General features: G+C 50.9%; 1 protein-coding gene across 2 annotated transcripts in view; it reads left to right on the top strand.

The window, feature by feature from the left end:
- SDK2 (sidekick cell adhesion molecule 2) overlaps window positions 1-14,356 on the top strand; it is a 312,881-nt gene that overhangs the window by 130,967 nt on the left and 167,558 nt on the right. For both annotated transcript variants that reach the window (XM_031657174.1, XM_031657173.1), the window contains exon 2: window positions 5,587-5,746. In XM_031657174.1, the coding sequence (XP_031513034.1) occupies window positions 5,587-5,746 (160 nt within the window). The remainder of the gene's footprint in view (window positions 1-5,586; window positions 5,747-14,356) is intronic.

Genomic DNA, 14,356 nt, shown 5'->3' with positions numbered 1-14,356 from the left:
TCTGTATCAGGAAAATTAGCTCTTTGCCCATGATAAGAGTTGCAAATATCTTTCCCCAGTTTGTCATTTGTCGCTTCTTTTTGTTTATGAGGTTTTTTCTTTTTCCAGGCAGAATTTCTGTGTAGTTGAAGGTATCAATCTGTTTTATGACCTTTTGGAGCTTGCATAGTACTTAGAAAGTACTTGGCAAGTACTTTGCTTTGCCAAGACTGTATATTTTTAAATCTCTGATTTTTTTTTCTAGGTCTTTTAGAATTTCATTTTTTATGTTTAAAACATTGATCTTTCTAGCATTTATTTTGAGGTAAAAGTGCCAGAAAGAGATTCAACTTTATTTTTTTATCCCCAAATGGTTCCCTAGCTGTTTCAAAACCATTTATTGAATAATTGGTCTGTTACCCACTGATTTGAAATTCTACTTTCATCATACATTAAATTTCCTCATATGTATTTGGGTCTATTTCTAGACTCCCGGGCAATTTCTTCATCAGTCTATTTTATAAGAAGGCACTGTTTTAATTATTGCAGCTTTGTAATGTAGTTAAATGTCTATGCTGGTTTCCTCTGTTTGCTATACTTTTTCAGAATTTGTTTGGCTATTCTTTCACGGTTGTTGTTTTTATGTGAACTTTAGAATCACTTTGTCTACTTAAAAAAAATTCCTTCATGTGTGTATGTGTGTGTGTTTGAAGTGAAAAGTTTAAGAGAATGACATCTTTATAACGTTGATTCTTTCTATCCACAATCCTCCTTCCTTCTCAATTATCCTCTTTTCCACAGGGAGAGTGGCTAAAAGGGCTGTTGCATACAGTTGCATACGTTGTATACTGTACCATCCTAGTACTAAGGCGAGGGGAGCCACTGGCAGCTGCCAACAGGATATGAGCTCTTCTCTCTGGGCTAATCTGTCCATCTTTATATATGATCAATAGTATTAATAGCCACCCCACCTAGCACATGCCAGGTTCAGTTCTAAGCGCTATATATTTATTAATGTATTTAATCTTCAAAGCAAACATATCCCCAATTTATAGCTAAGGAAAATGAGGTACAAAGAGGTTAAGTGACTTTCCCAAAGTCACTGATCTGTGTCACAGCACAGAAATCCATCCCTGCACATAAACACATACACACACACACAGATATGTGCACACAGAAATAGACCACAGACACACATACTTGAACACACAGGCTTGCACACACAGATGTGCACTGACACACACATTGACATTCACAGATATGTGAACGTCCACACATGGACATACATGCAGACACACCTGCACACACACACACATGCACACACACACATGCACACCCACACATACATATGCATACATGGACACATCCACACGTTCTGTTATCCCAGCAGCATCTTCCCCTCAGTCTGTCATTCTTCCTACAGCACACACCCTGCCAGCCCCCTGCCATCTCTTGCTTTCAGACGAGGCAGGTCCTGGAGGAAAATCAGCTGTCACTGCTCTGAGTCCTAGGTAGGGCGTCCCTCCCAGGATCCCTGTATCCAGAGGGCAGGGGGTCTTTTGGGAGGGGGTGACTTCACCGCAGGAGCCTGGGGAGAGGAGCCTTGTAAGGACAACAGGAGGCGGAGAATGTGGGGCCCCCAACCCAGGGCCTGGTACCCAGCAGATTCTCAGGGAAAGGACTCCCCTTTCCTCTCTTCCTCCCCAGAGTCATTATCTCCAGCAGCCTCTGGAATCAACCCATCCAAGCAAAAGTCATTCTGCTACAGGCTGGCACCCCCGGGAGCGCTTGAAGAATGAACTGGCAAACGCAGACCTGGGAGGAAATTGCCCAGTGAGCAGGTTTACAGAGGCGAGGGCGTCTGGGCGCAGTGTGTGTGTGCTCACACATATGCACATGTGTGCATGCAGACACACACACTGCCCAGCCTTTCTGACTGTTCTGGCTCTGAGTCAGCCTCACATGGAAGGGATTTAATCACCCAGGGGCTGGATCGTTATTGTTTTAAAACAAACGAGTGATGACAGCAATGAACAGAGGGTTTTTAAAAGCGCGATTCAAAGGGCTCTTGAAAGCTACTGGAGAATATGAATGCGCCTTTGAAGTAAGAATGTGCCCATTTGTTAAGCTGAGAGCAGAGCTGGCTGCTGCCAGGCGGGCAGCGGGCAGTGGGTCTTTTTCCTTGGCAAATGGGTGCCCACCAGCCTCTCCAAACTCCTCACCACCTGACCAGAGGTGGCCAAAGACCCTGGAGGCACAAGCGCCCCTGGAAGGGACCAGCAGTGGTAGTCACACCTCCAAATCCACGCTCAGAAAGAAGCATCTTCTCAACTGTTTTTAAGATGCTGCATTCACCTGACGCTTGTTAAGAGCAATGGAAAGATGTGCATGAATGAGCAGGGAGAGATGCCTGATTGAAACATTAGCAAGCCGGGCACGGTGGCTCACGCCTGTAATCCCAGCAATTTGGGAGGCCAAGGCAGGTGGATCATTTGAGGTCAGGAGTTCGAGACCAGCCTGGCCAGCATGGCGAAACCGCATCTCTACTAAAAATACAAAAGTTAACTGCTGGTGCATGCCTGTGATCTCAGCTACTCAGGAGGCTGAGGTAGAGGGATCACCTGAGCCCCAGAGGTTGAGGCTGCAGTGATCATGCCATTGCACTGCGGCCTGGGTGACAGAGCGAGACCCTGTCTCTAAAAAAAAAAAAAAAAAATGAAACATCAGGAGTCAGACAAACGTAGAGGGAGCAGTTGAAGGCAGCCTCCTGCCAGCACCTGCACTCTGAGCCACCCTGAGGCCACCCTCAGGTTTGCCCCTCTGGTGGTCCCCACAGTAAGGGTTAGTAGCAGCCAGGCTGGGAGTTGAAGGAAAAGCCTCCCAACCCACCGCAGATTACATATTAATAAGACTGAGCCCTCGGGCCTGGGGGGTGCAAGGTGTGGGGGTGCTGTGCAGCAGGGCCAGCTGACTGGGGCCCCACATGTACATGATGGCTTCTGTTAAGTTGTGAATCTCTACCTGAACCCAATGAGGCCTGGAAACAAGGGCTCAACCTGACCAAAGACCAGGACGTCCAGTACTGGGCACATCTGATGGTGAGAGGATAGACCCAGGTCCCAGGCTCCGGGCCTTCCTTATGCTCCAGCCTGGGGTGCAGGAGAAGGCCCGCTGTACCCAGCCACAGCCTGCTATCACCTGGGTCCGCTCCCTTCCAGCTATAAACTGCCCCCTGCCTAGCCCCTTCCTCTTCTTTTGTTGGTTTGTTCCATTTCTTTTACTTTTTCTTTCTTTCTTTCCTTTTTTTTTTTTTTTGTAGAGATGGAGTCTCACTCTGTTGCCCAGGCTGGAGTGCAGTGGCGCAATCTCGGCTCACTGCAACCTCCGCCTCCTGAGTTCACGCCATTCTCCTGCCTCAGCCTCCCAAGTAGCTGGAACTATAGGTGTATAGGTGCTCGCCACCATGCCCAGCTAATTTCTTTTGTATTTTAGTAAAGATGGGATTTCACCGTATTGCCCAGGCACCGTGTTACTCCTGAGCTCAGGCAATCCACCTGCCTCAGCCTCCCAGCTTTCCTTCTTTTTTTTTTTTTTTTTTTTTTGGTAAAGTGGGAGTCTCACCATGTCACCCAAGCTGGTATTGAACTCCTGGCCTCAAGCGATCCTCCCACCTCGGCCTCCCAAAGCACTGGGCTTACAGGCATGAGCCACCATGGCCAGCCTGGTTTGTTCCATTTCTTAAACCAAAAGAAAGCTGTCTGGTATTTTCCACCCTCCGGGCTCACAGGGGAAAGTTAACTGTCTGACCAAGATGGGCCTGGGGCATCAGCCAGCACTGAGGGTGGTGGAGCCCCTTCCCTGGAGGGGACACTGTACTTTAGGGTTCAGGAAGGAAAAGAATATTGACAGAACATCTACTCTGGGCCAGGCATGGAGCCAGCATTTTCACCATCACTGTTTCCTTCCATCCTTAGACATGAAGGTAGCTATTTCTTTTCCTGTGTCCACTGATGGAGAAATAGAGACTCAGATAAATGAATGCTTGTCCACCGCACACCGCTGGGAAGTGGTAGAGTGAACATAGACAGTTCTGTAGATGACAGACCCCCCACCACTGGCCTGAAGGTCGGGGTGCCCAGGGCCTGCCCTGACAACAGCAGCCTGTGCAGCTTTAATTACATCCCACCCCTCTGGGCACAGTGTGATCACACCGGAAGATGCATGGAGTTGGGCTGGCAAGCCTGGACTCCCCGCCAGCTGCTGCCTCAAGCCCTTGGCACGTAGTAGGTGCTCACTAGGTGAGCTGTTGAGTGGTGCTTTCTAGAACCCACTCCCTCGAATCGGTCAAATGCAAGGCTCATTGGCACAAGCTTTGGGCATCTGCAGGTTCTTCCCTGATATCTGTCCTCTCCTCCAGCCCCGGTTCTGGCTTCACGGAGGGAGGTGTGGGCTCAAGTGCTTCAGCTCTGAAGCTGTCTGTGGGACTGAGCACCTCCCGCCCAGTTGTGTGACCTTGGGCAGGTTTCTAACCTCTCGAGGCCTTGGTGTCCCCTCTCCAAAATGTAGATTGTAATCCTGTCTGGTCATGAGGTTGCAGTGAAGATTAGACGAGCATATGGTAGAGCCCCTAGAACAGCCTGGAACATAGCAGGTGCTGTCATCTTTGTGGATATTGTTACCAGATGCTGGCTCCTGCCTCCCGGCCCCACCCTATCCACAAAAAGGCAGGTATCTCCATGATGGATTAGAGCCCCTCCCCTTTCCTCCATCTGCCCCATTGTTCCATCAGTTCCCTTGTGTACACTTACATCCACCCTCTCCCGCACTGGCCAGAAGGGCAAAGGCCCCATTTCCATCCGGAGCAGCCAGCTGAGCAGTCTTGTGGAGTCCGGGGCGAAGTTCACTGTCTCTGTCGAGAGAACTGTGGTGGGGCAGGGAGGTCTGCGGGACTAAGTCAGCTCAGAGGATGAGGGTGACTGCAGAGAGGGGGAAGCAGCTATTCTGCCCCTCACCCACCACCTGGGCAGCCATCCTGGAGTGAATGGGGAGGTAGAGGCAGACTGGCCCAGGGCCCAGGACGGAAGCTACAGGCAGCCAGTGGTCACGGGACCCTGCTGGATAGACTCTGTGATTGATGCCTTTGAGGGCTTCCCCCAGCCTTGGGGAGCAGGACCCCCTACGACTTATGTCAACCCACCTCCCTATTCTCCTTGTGACACTGATATTCCCTTTGGCTGAGCCACAGAAAGTGCCCCCTTGCCTCCTGCCCTGGAGGGAGAACCCACGAGCAGAGCGGATGGAGTGGATGTGCATGCTGGGAGGGAAGTGATAGAAGGTGCTGGAGTGTGGGCTGGCAGCAGGGCAATAGCCCAGCATGGTCTGGGGAGGAAGGAGGCAGGGCTCTGGTTGGCAGATGTCGGGGACTCACACTGAAGGCCAAGCCTTGAGTCAGACTGACCCAGGTTCACGTCCCTCCCAGCCACGGGACCTGGGGCAGATTACCTGGCTGCACCTGCTCCATCTGCCTAGGGGCCTTAGGATATTAAACGACCAGGTCACATGGGCGAGCAGGTGACCACTGACGCCTTTGTCTCCCTGTTTCTGCAGATGACGTGTCCCCGTATTTCAAGACGGAGCCTGTACGGACACAGGTGCACCTGGAAGGAAACCGCCTGGTGCTTACGTGCATGGCCGAGGGCAGCTGGCCGCTGGAGTTCAAGTGGCTGCACAACAACAGGGAGCTGACCAAGTTCTCCCTGGAATACAGGTAAACTGCGCCTCCCGCCCTTCCTCCTGGCTGCCAGGGCCACTGCCCTGCCTTGAAGAGGGCGTGGTGGGGAGGGGGTGTGTGTGACAGTGTGGGGCCCGGGGCTCCTGGGAGCCCGGAGTTCTGGAAGTGAGTGGCAAAGGCAGCCCTGCCCCGAGGTGAGATGGCTCCATCCTTCTGATCCCTGCAGAGGATGGCTGGGTTGTGGACCGGGGCGCTGCCGGACAGGATGGTCTGAACCACGGTGCATAGGAGCAGAGGTGGCGTTGGGCACAGGGACTCACTAACAGCAGCTGTGGCTGTGGCTGTGACTGCGGCCCCCTCCTCACTCTCTCGAACCCTGCCATCTCCAGGGGACTCTTGTTGAGGGGCCTGGGTCCAATGGAGGAGTTGAGGGGCCTGGGTCCAATGGAGGAGTGGAGTCTGCAGCAACCTGGGATCAGTGAAGGAGGGGACATCTTCTATCTGTGGGCAATTCCGGTGGGACACAGAGATGGCCCTCCCAGGGCCTCTTGGGCTTATCTTCACTTCCTATCTGTGCCCATGCAATGGAGCTCTTGGGCCTGACTGGCCTTTCCCTGCTGGGACACTGCCAGGAGGGGAGAAAGAAGAGCCGGGACAGAGAACAGGGTCTCAGTAAGAGTGGATTTGCTGCCAGCAGGGAAGCAGCCCCTCGCCCAGGCCACCCTGGCCTCCAGCCTTTCCTCACAGCCACAGACTGGGGCAGGCACTCCCTCCTTTCTGCTCTTATCCTCCCATCTCTGCCTGTTTTATTGGCTCCAACCCTGTGGCTGGTGATTAATCCCAGGGCCTGATGTGCATAATCAGTTGTGTTGGGGAAACAAGATTGTCTTGCCCTGGTGATGTTGATACAAATCTGCCACCGGGGACAGGAATGCAAATAAGGGGAGGGGTATAATTGCTCGATCTGTCCTTCTGGCGAACCATCCTTTCCTTTAGGGAGTGCGGAGGCCAGAGTTTGGAGTGACTCCTCACCCCAGTCTTTCTGCCTTCACCCTGGACTGCACAGGCTGGTGTAGTGTGGCCACATTGGCAAAAGAAAGTCCAGGACAGGGCACCCCCATCCCTCCTGCAGAGGGGAGAGCTGGATGGGCAAGCAAGAGGTCCTGCAGGGCTGGCCACTCTGGGCCTCCGGTTCTCCAGGGAGCCTACAAGGAGACCAGAAGGCTCTCCCTGAGCAGTCCCTGCTGTGGCTTTCAGTTGGGGTTCAGAGCCTCTCCTGACCACCACCTAGCACCCCCAGGAAGTTGTGACAGTCTCTGTGAAGAGCCCCTGCATCTTCTTAGACGCTGGACACACGCGAGTGGGTTACCAAGAGCATGGGATGGCATACCATGCGTGCAAGTGGTGCTGGGCCTAGTCTGCCCCTGAATTCTTCCGGCAGGGAGCTGGAGGCAGGATCCAGAAGGAGGCGAGGAGGAGAGTTGGTTCCTTATCTGGTTCAGAGCCACTCTTCTGGGGCCCTGGCACTGCTAGGATGCAAGGGTGGGTGGTACACAGAAGCAGGTTCCAGCTCAGTGGAAGGACCAGATGGAATGGGCTGCCTTTGAAAACAGCCCTCGTCCCTGCAGGCATTCAAGGAGTGGACAGGGTCCAGCTATCGGTGGTGGTGACGATGATGAGGTCCTGCTATTGATGATGATGGTCATGATGATGATGATGACGACAATGATGATAGCAATCATAGACAATGAAAAAGAATGTATTATATGGCAGACATTATGATGTCCCTCTGGGATTATCTCATTTAATCCTGTCCACAATCCTATGAGTAGTTTCAGTTATTTCCCCCATTTTGCAGATAAACACAGTGAGGCTCAGAGAAGTTAAAGAAATCACCTGAAGTCAGATGGTTGAGCTGGTCTTCAAATATAAATTGTCTGACAGCAGAGTGGGAATTTTTTACCATCCACCACACTGCCTCTCACTGAAGAAGGATTGCTGCAATTGCTTCCTTAATGTGTATCCTAAGCAATCTTTCTGCTAACTGTGCTCTGCAAATTCTAGAAAACAAAGCAATAGGGAGAATGCAGATACTCCATTGTATAGCTATGTTGGGTGGAAGTTATTCAGGGGAAATAGATGAGCGTGCACTTAGGAAACTCATTCCTTTGCCTCCTCACCCGCAAGAGTGTTGGCTCTGGTGGCCTGGGGGCAATGCTGTGCCTGAATGCAGGTCTGATCAGGATTTTCCTTCAATTAAACACTTGCTGTGCCCCGGAGGCAAGGTCTGCACTCCTTAGAAGTGCCTTAGAACTCTTCCTGATCTGCTCCTGATGGCATAGTCTCACCTCCTGCCACTCCCACCAGATCAGGCCACCACAGGTCTCAGGACGGTTCCCTACAAAGGTCTCAGGACGGTTCCCTACAAACTCCCTCTTCTTGGACTTTGTCCAAACTGTCCTCTCCCCTCCACGGGATTATTTCCCCTTTTTGGAAACTTCTTTCTCCTGCAAGGCCCAGCTCAAATTCCTTCTCTTTTAGAAAACCTGTCCTGATAATGCATGTGTTCTTAATCTCTCTCTCTCTCTCTCTCTCTTTCTCTCTCTCTCTTTCCCTCTCTCTCTCTCCCCCTTTGTCCCCCCCACCCTCTCTCTCTCTTTCTCACACACACACACACACATACAGAGCTCCATCTCCTCTGTCCTTTGTGACTGTCCACAAAGTATGGCCTTATGTGTCCCCTAACACCTTTTTTGCCTTCTCATTATTTACGGAGGAGACCACAAGTGCACCACAGAACTGAAGTCAGAGCTTCCCGAACCTTGGCAGTTCCTGGAACCTCAGGACTTAGAACCAAGAATTTGATACAGCCAGGCCCTCTTCCCTCCAAGTCACTCAGCTGTGCCCACCTCTGGGTTCATACTTCATTAAGTCATGAGTGACACTGAGAAGTTCAGGGCTCACAGGCTATAGCTGCCTGATTTCTGAGTAGAAAGAACTTCTCTGGAAGTTTCACTTAGAAAGTCCCAGGGAAGGATTCTGATTGGCCCAGCTCAGACCATCCCTGACCAGTCGTGGTGGGCAACAGCATGGAGCACGCTGCTTGGCCAGGCTGGCATCATATGTCTACTCCAGAGCTTGAGACACCAGGATTGGCAGCCCCCACACTACAGCCATGTGATAGGGAAGAAGGGTGAAAGTTGTTAACACAAGAATGGAAAAGGGTGGTGGATAGATAGAAGCCACCTGTGTCCCTGGCTCATAGCAGGTGCTTTTTTCTTCTTTCTTTTAATCTTGATTTTTTTTCAAATCTGAGTAAAATCGTTAGTACTGTAAACACCTTCATACGGGTGCCATCACGATTGCTAACATTTCGCTCATGTGCGCTCTCTTACTGTCTCCCTACACACATATACACATGTACCTTTTCTGCTGAACTATTTAAGGATTTGCTGTAGACATCCTGTCACTTCATTCGTAAGTAATATTTCCTAAGAGCAAGGCATTTGCCTGAAGAATCACACATGACACAATTTTCACAGTTGGGAAATTTAACACTGATACAATACCGCTATCTAAAACGCAGCCTATATTCAAGTTTCTCCATTTGTTCCGCTAGACGTACCTTTATCCCAGTGTCCTTCATGGCCATGGTTGTGGTTCTTGTTCAGTGCTGGACCTAATCGGAGACCACACGTGGCCTTTAGTTGCCATGAGTCTTGATACACCTTAAATCTAGAACTATTCCTTGTTGTTTCTTTCTTACCTTACATGGCTCTGGCACTTCTGAGAGTCCAGCCAGCTTTGCAGAATTTCTCTCAATGTGGGTTTGTCCAGTTATATCCTCATGATTCAACTCTTGTTAAGCCTTTTGGGAACCATATTTGTAGGTATGTGTCCTTGATGCTCCACAGGAGAAGGCGCCTGATAACAATTTGCCCCATTATTGGTGACGTTGGGTTTGGTGAACTGGTCAAGGTGATGTCCACCAGATTTCTCCATTGTCAAAAGGTTGACGTATCTTCTTCACTTTGTTGTTGATGAGTGGCCTATAGAGTGATAACTTGGGACTATGTGAATAATCTCCTTCCCAGGATTCTCCCACCCAGTGGTTTAGTATCCATTGATGAGTCTTACCTGAATCAGTTATTACTATGGTGGTTGTGATAAGGAGATATTCTTGTATTCCTTTTACTTATATTAGGTGGCATTCATTTGTAAACAGCTTTCTTTTCTGACCCCCTTTAAAGTAATTTAGCATCAGTATAAACTCATGCATTATGATTTTTTATTCAATGTGCTTTAATCCACCCATGTCATTGTTCATTTCCATACTCAACCTAAATTTGGCCGATGGAGCTCCTTCAAGCTGGAGCATGGGTTCTTTGAACATATCCCCATTAGAATCTGAACATTTCCTTGTTCTGGGCTCAACAAAATGTTCCAGGTTCACCTTTTAAATAAATGCATACTGAAAACTGCATTCCATAGGAGCCTGTCCAGCCTCATAGCCCACGGCTCTCCAACCACTGCTGGATACTGAGGACTTCCCCATATTTTACAAACCCCAGGCTCTGAGTAAGATGATAATATCCAATTTTCAGGCAGGAAAATGGCTAAATTTACTCAGCAAGTTGAGAGAAAATAAGATTAGAAGTGCTGCCATAAATTTAACTATGTTTCCAAAGGGAGGAAAGTTTACATTCATGTTCAATCTCTGAAAGTCTTTATTCTTGGTGGGTTCTGTAGCCAAATGAGTCTGGGTTTGTGTGTGTGTGTGTGTGTGTGTGTGTGTGTGTGTACATGTGCTACATGAAGTACTGTGCACCCTTCTGAGTACGTGTGACTGTGGCACAAATATGTGGGTCCACATTCATCATTGGGGTCAGAGTGAAAAGAACATAGATGTTGAAGTCAGGCCTGCATGAATATGACCCTGTCCCTGCTAGTTCTGTCACCTGAGGCAGAAGTGGTTAGCCACCCTGATTTTGTTTTCTCTCCTTGGAATCAGGCACAGTAATGCCTACATCAGAGAATTATTGTAAGGAATACCTGGGATTCTATAGGTCAAGCCCACCCTGGTGCAATAGATGTGACCTGAATGATACCTGTTAGGACTATTCAAGGTGTCTGTCTCGACAAGATCATGGGACAGATCTGATAACAAACCCCCCAGAAAATCACGTGTGTAGGTAGCTTGTCTCCTCTGAGTGGCCACCTGGGGCTCTGTACACCTGTGCAGAACTCCTCTTAGACAAGAGCTGTGAGAGCCCCTTGTTGGTGACAAATCTCCATCTATTTTGAAACTAGCCTTGAATTCCCAGTTTAAGAAATGAGGCGGCTCTAAGAGCTGGGAGCACAGCAAGGAAACAACGCAAAATCTGACTCTAAAGAAATGAGATCCTTTCTCTCATGTGAGCAGGAGGATACTGCATGGGAGACCCTCCTCAAGGTGTGGACACTGGCCCCACGACCTGCCCCTCCCCTGGAACAGGCACGCAGCTTCCCAAAGTGATCCCTGGGGCGTGTGCTGGGGACAGGTGGTGGGGGGAGGAAGAGCACAAAACTTATTTGGATATATAGAGTCTAATGTATGGAGTCTAATGTGTCTGCTAAAGTGTGTGTGTGTGTGTGTGTGTGTGTACGCACATGCATGTATGTGTTTGTGTGTGTATGATTCCCATGCAGCCTTGTTTGCAGGTTAACAGTTAGTCAGTTAGTCACGAGCCTGTCTGAGTACAACAGGAAGGTGTGTGTGCAACTCACATAAAAGCCATAGAGGTCAGGCCCTCTTGTGTTAGTGCTGGAGCCTCTCTCATCTGACTGTTCTCAGCTCCCTCCTCTCCAGGAGCCATCTCCCAGGTTGAATCCATTCAGCTTCAGTTTACATCCATTTCACCAGCAAGGGCAGCACGGCTGGAGACAACCCCCCTGGCTGGAGAAATGACAGGACAGGGGATGGAGACGGAGGAGGACAGAGGGAGGATGGAGGAGAACGGAGAGGGAGGATGGATGGAGGATGTAGGAGATGGAGGGAGGATGGACAAAGGATAGAGGGAGGATGGACAGCAGATGGAGAACTGAGGGAGGATGGAAAGAGGATGGAGGAGAACAGGGAGGATGGATGGAGGGTGGATCAATGGCGTTGCGTCGATCAATGGCGCGCTTCGGCAGAATCAACGCTGACACCGGCGATCACGCTGATCCAGATCGATCCGCCATCACGCAAAAGATCAATGCCATCTTTATCCGATCGATCGTCGGCGGCGATCCGGCGATCTTTCAGCACGTCGAACCAACATCGATCGGCACCGCTGAACAACATCGATCGATTTCTTTGCATCGGCATGAATCATGGAGGATGGAGGAGACGGAGGGAGAATGGATGGAGGATGGAGGAGACGGAGGATGGATGGAGGATGGAGGAGATGGAGGGAGGATGGATGGAGGGATGGAGGAGGAGGAGAATGGAGGGACGATGGACGAAGAATGGAACCTGCCACCTGTCCTTGGGTCTGTGCCCTGGCAACGTCATCAACCAGATGATTTTGTCCCACCTTGGTAACATCTTCTGGCATAATTATTCTCACACTTAAAGTCGAATAGGAGAAAAAAGAAAAGATGAGCAAGGCAGATCACACACACACACACACACACACACACACAGATTCCCATTCATAACTGGGCACGCACACACTAATGTTTATGGAGGTTCATGGGTGCCAAGTTCTTTACAGCCATCATCTCACAACAGGTGAATCTCATTACCCTCATTCTGCAAATGAAGAACCTGAAGCTCAGAGAGGGTCAGGAACTTGCCTGGGACTATCCAGAGAGTGAGTGGCAGATCTGGGAGCGCTGTTGGACCTGAGTGTGCTGCCTTCTCTGCAAAGGCGCACACAGTTTCCCATCGGGCTCCTTCTGTCCCTGCCGCACATCACTGTGTGTCATTCTTCTGCCCCGGGGGCCACGAAAGCAAGACCCCCTTCTGAGAGGCAAGCGTGAGGATATGAGACCAGCTGAGGCCGAGTCTCATCCCTGGCCCGTGTGGAGAAGAGCAGATGTGTGCAGGGGAGGCCCAGGAGAGCCAGGTGGGCGTCTGGCCGGCCCCAGGCTGGGTCCCCAGCCCACCTGCCATGCTGAGGTCCTTGTGGCAGAGCTGTGATGTCTGGGAACTGCATGGGCTTGGCAGCTGGGAGAAGAAAGTATATCTGAGACAGAGAAGCCCTGCACATGTGACGGCCCCAGCAAGGGACACAAAGGCAGGGGACGCACGCGGAGCCACTGGCAGCCTTTGAAACTCCTCAGATAAGAAGATGAAGAGAAATTCCCCAGGCCAGCAGCTTTGTCTCTGGCTTCTTTGGCCCTCTTTCTGGCCTCCCCTTAGAAGAGAGAGCAGGCAGCAGAGACGGGGAGGCAGAGGCCAGCGGGCCTTCCCAGAGGGCACGGGAGCACCTGCGTGGCACGAGGTGAGTGCCAGGAACCGAGCCAAGCTCTTACTGGCAGCAGTTCTGGAAGACTAGTGCAATTATTATCTCTGCTTCCTAACTAGAAGTCACAGCTCAGAGAGGTTCAGCGTGTGACCCAAGGTCACACAGCCAGTACACAGAGTCAGGTTTCACCCAGGATCTTCAGGACCCCAAGCCTGCGTCCCTCCCCTGCTCTGTGCCGCCTGGCTGAGCTTGTCCTTTCCCAGGGCAGCAGCACTTTCTAAGCCACTGCAGAAGGAGAAATAGTACATTAACTCTTATGAACTAACACTCAAATGATCACCTACCTCATGCCAGGCCCCACACCAGCCGCTTTTATTTCGGTTCTTCTGAATTCCTTAACATCAGCAACTCCTGCGGGGTAGGCATCTTGATACATGAGGAACACAAAGGCTCAGGTTTCATTTCTTGTCCAAGATCTGAAATCATAGACTGAAGACGAGTGCCAGGCCTTCTGCTTCCAAGCCTGGTGAAGGAACGGCAGGAGATGCCAGCGTTTGTTCATTCGTCAGGCAAGGGACTGGGGGCCTTCTGCCTGCCCGGCACAGAGCTAGGCAAGGAGGGCAATCAGAAAGGCAGTGCCAGCCCCGCCTGCCCCGCCACCTTTGGAAACGTTTGTTCTCACTGGAGCTAGAGGTGCCCACAGGACTCTAAGTACCGTGGCTGAGGAGCAACAGCAGGGGACTGAGGCCAGGTGAGCCTCAGAGTTTCAGGAAGAGGCAGGAAGAGGTGAGAAGGAGCTGGAGGAGTTGGGAGCAGCCCCTGGGAGACACAGAACTTGAGCAGTGTGGACAAACCATGAAAGAAGGAGGTGCTCCCGGCAGGAGACGCCAGCATCCCTGGGTCACTACGATGGGTGCCAGTTGTGACCAGATACTGGGTGCTGAGTGGCCCTAAATAAGACAGTAAGATCCTGACCCCCACGTGTTACTCGCACAGAAGTAAATAATAGTGCGAGTGTGGGTGGATTCCAGTTTTGATGCGTGCTTTCAAGGGAAAGTAAGGTCAAGCAGATTCCACTGGGGGAGCTGGGACCCAGAGAATGAGTGGAGGTAGCCAGGGCAGGGGGATGCCACAGGAATGGTCCCTGCAGCTCCATCCAAGGACCTTGTGTCTGGAGGAGCTGAAAGAAGGTCCACGTGGCCAAGGAGGACAC

Source organism: Papio anubis, chromosome 17, assembly GCF_008728515.1.
Source record: "Papio anubis isolate 15944 chromosome 17, Panubis1.0, whole genome shotgun sequence".
Classification (NCBI taxonomy): domain Eukaryota; kingdom Metazoa; phylum Chordata; class Mammalia; order Primates; family Cercopithecidae; genus Papio; species Papio anubis.
Note: the sequence above shows the minus strand (reverse complement) of the source record. Positions and strands in the feature narration are given on the sequence as shown.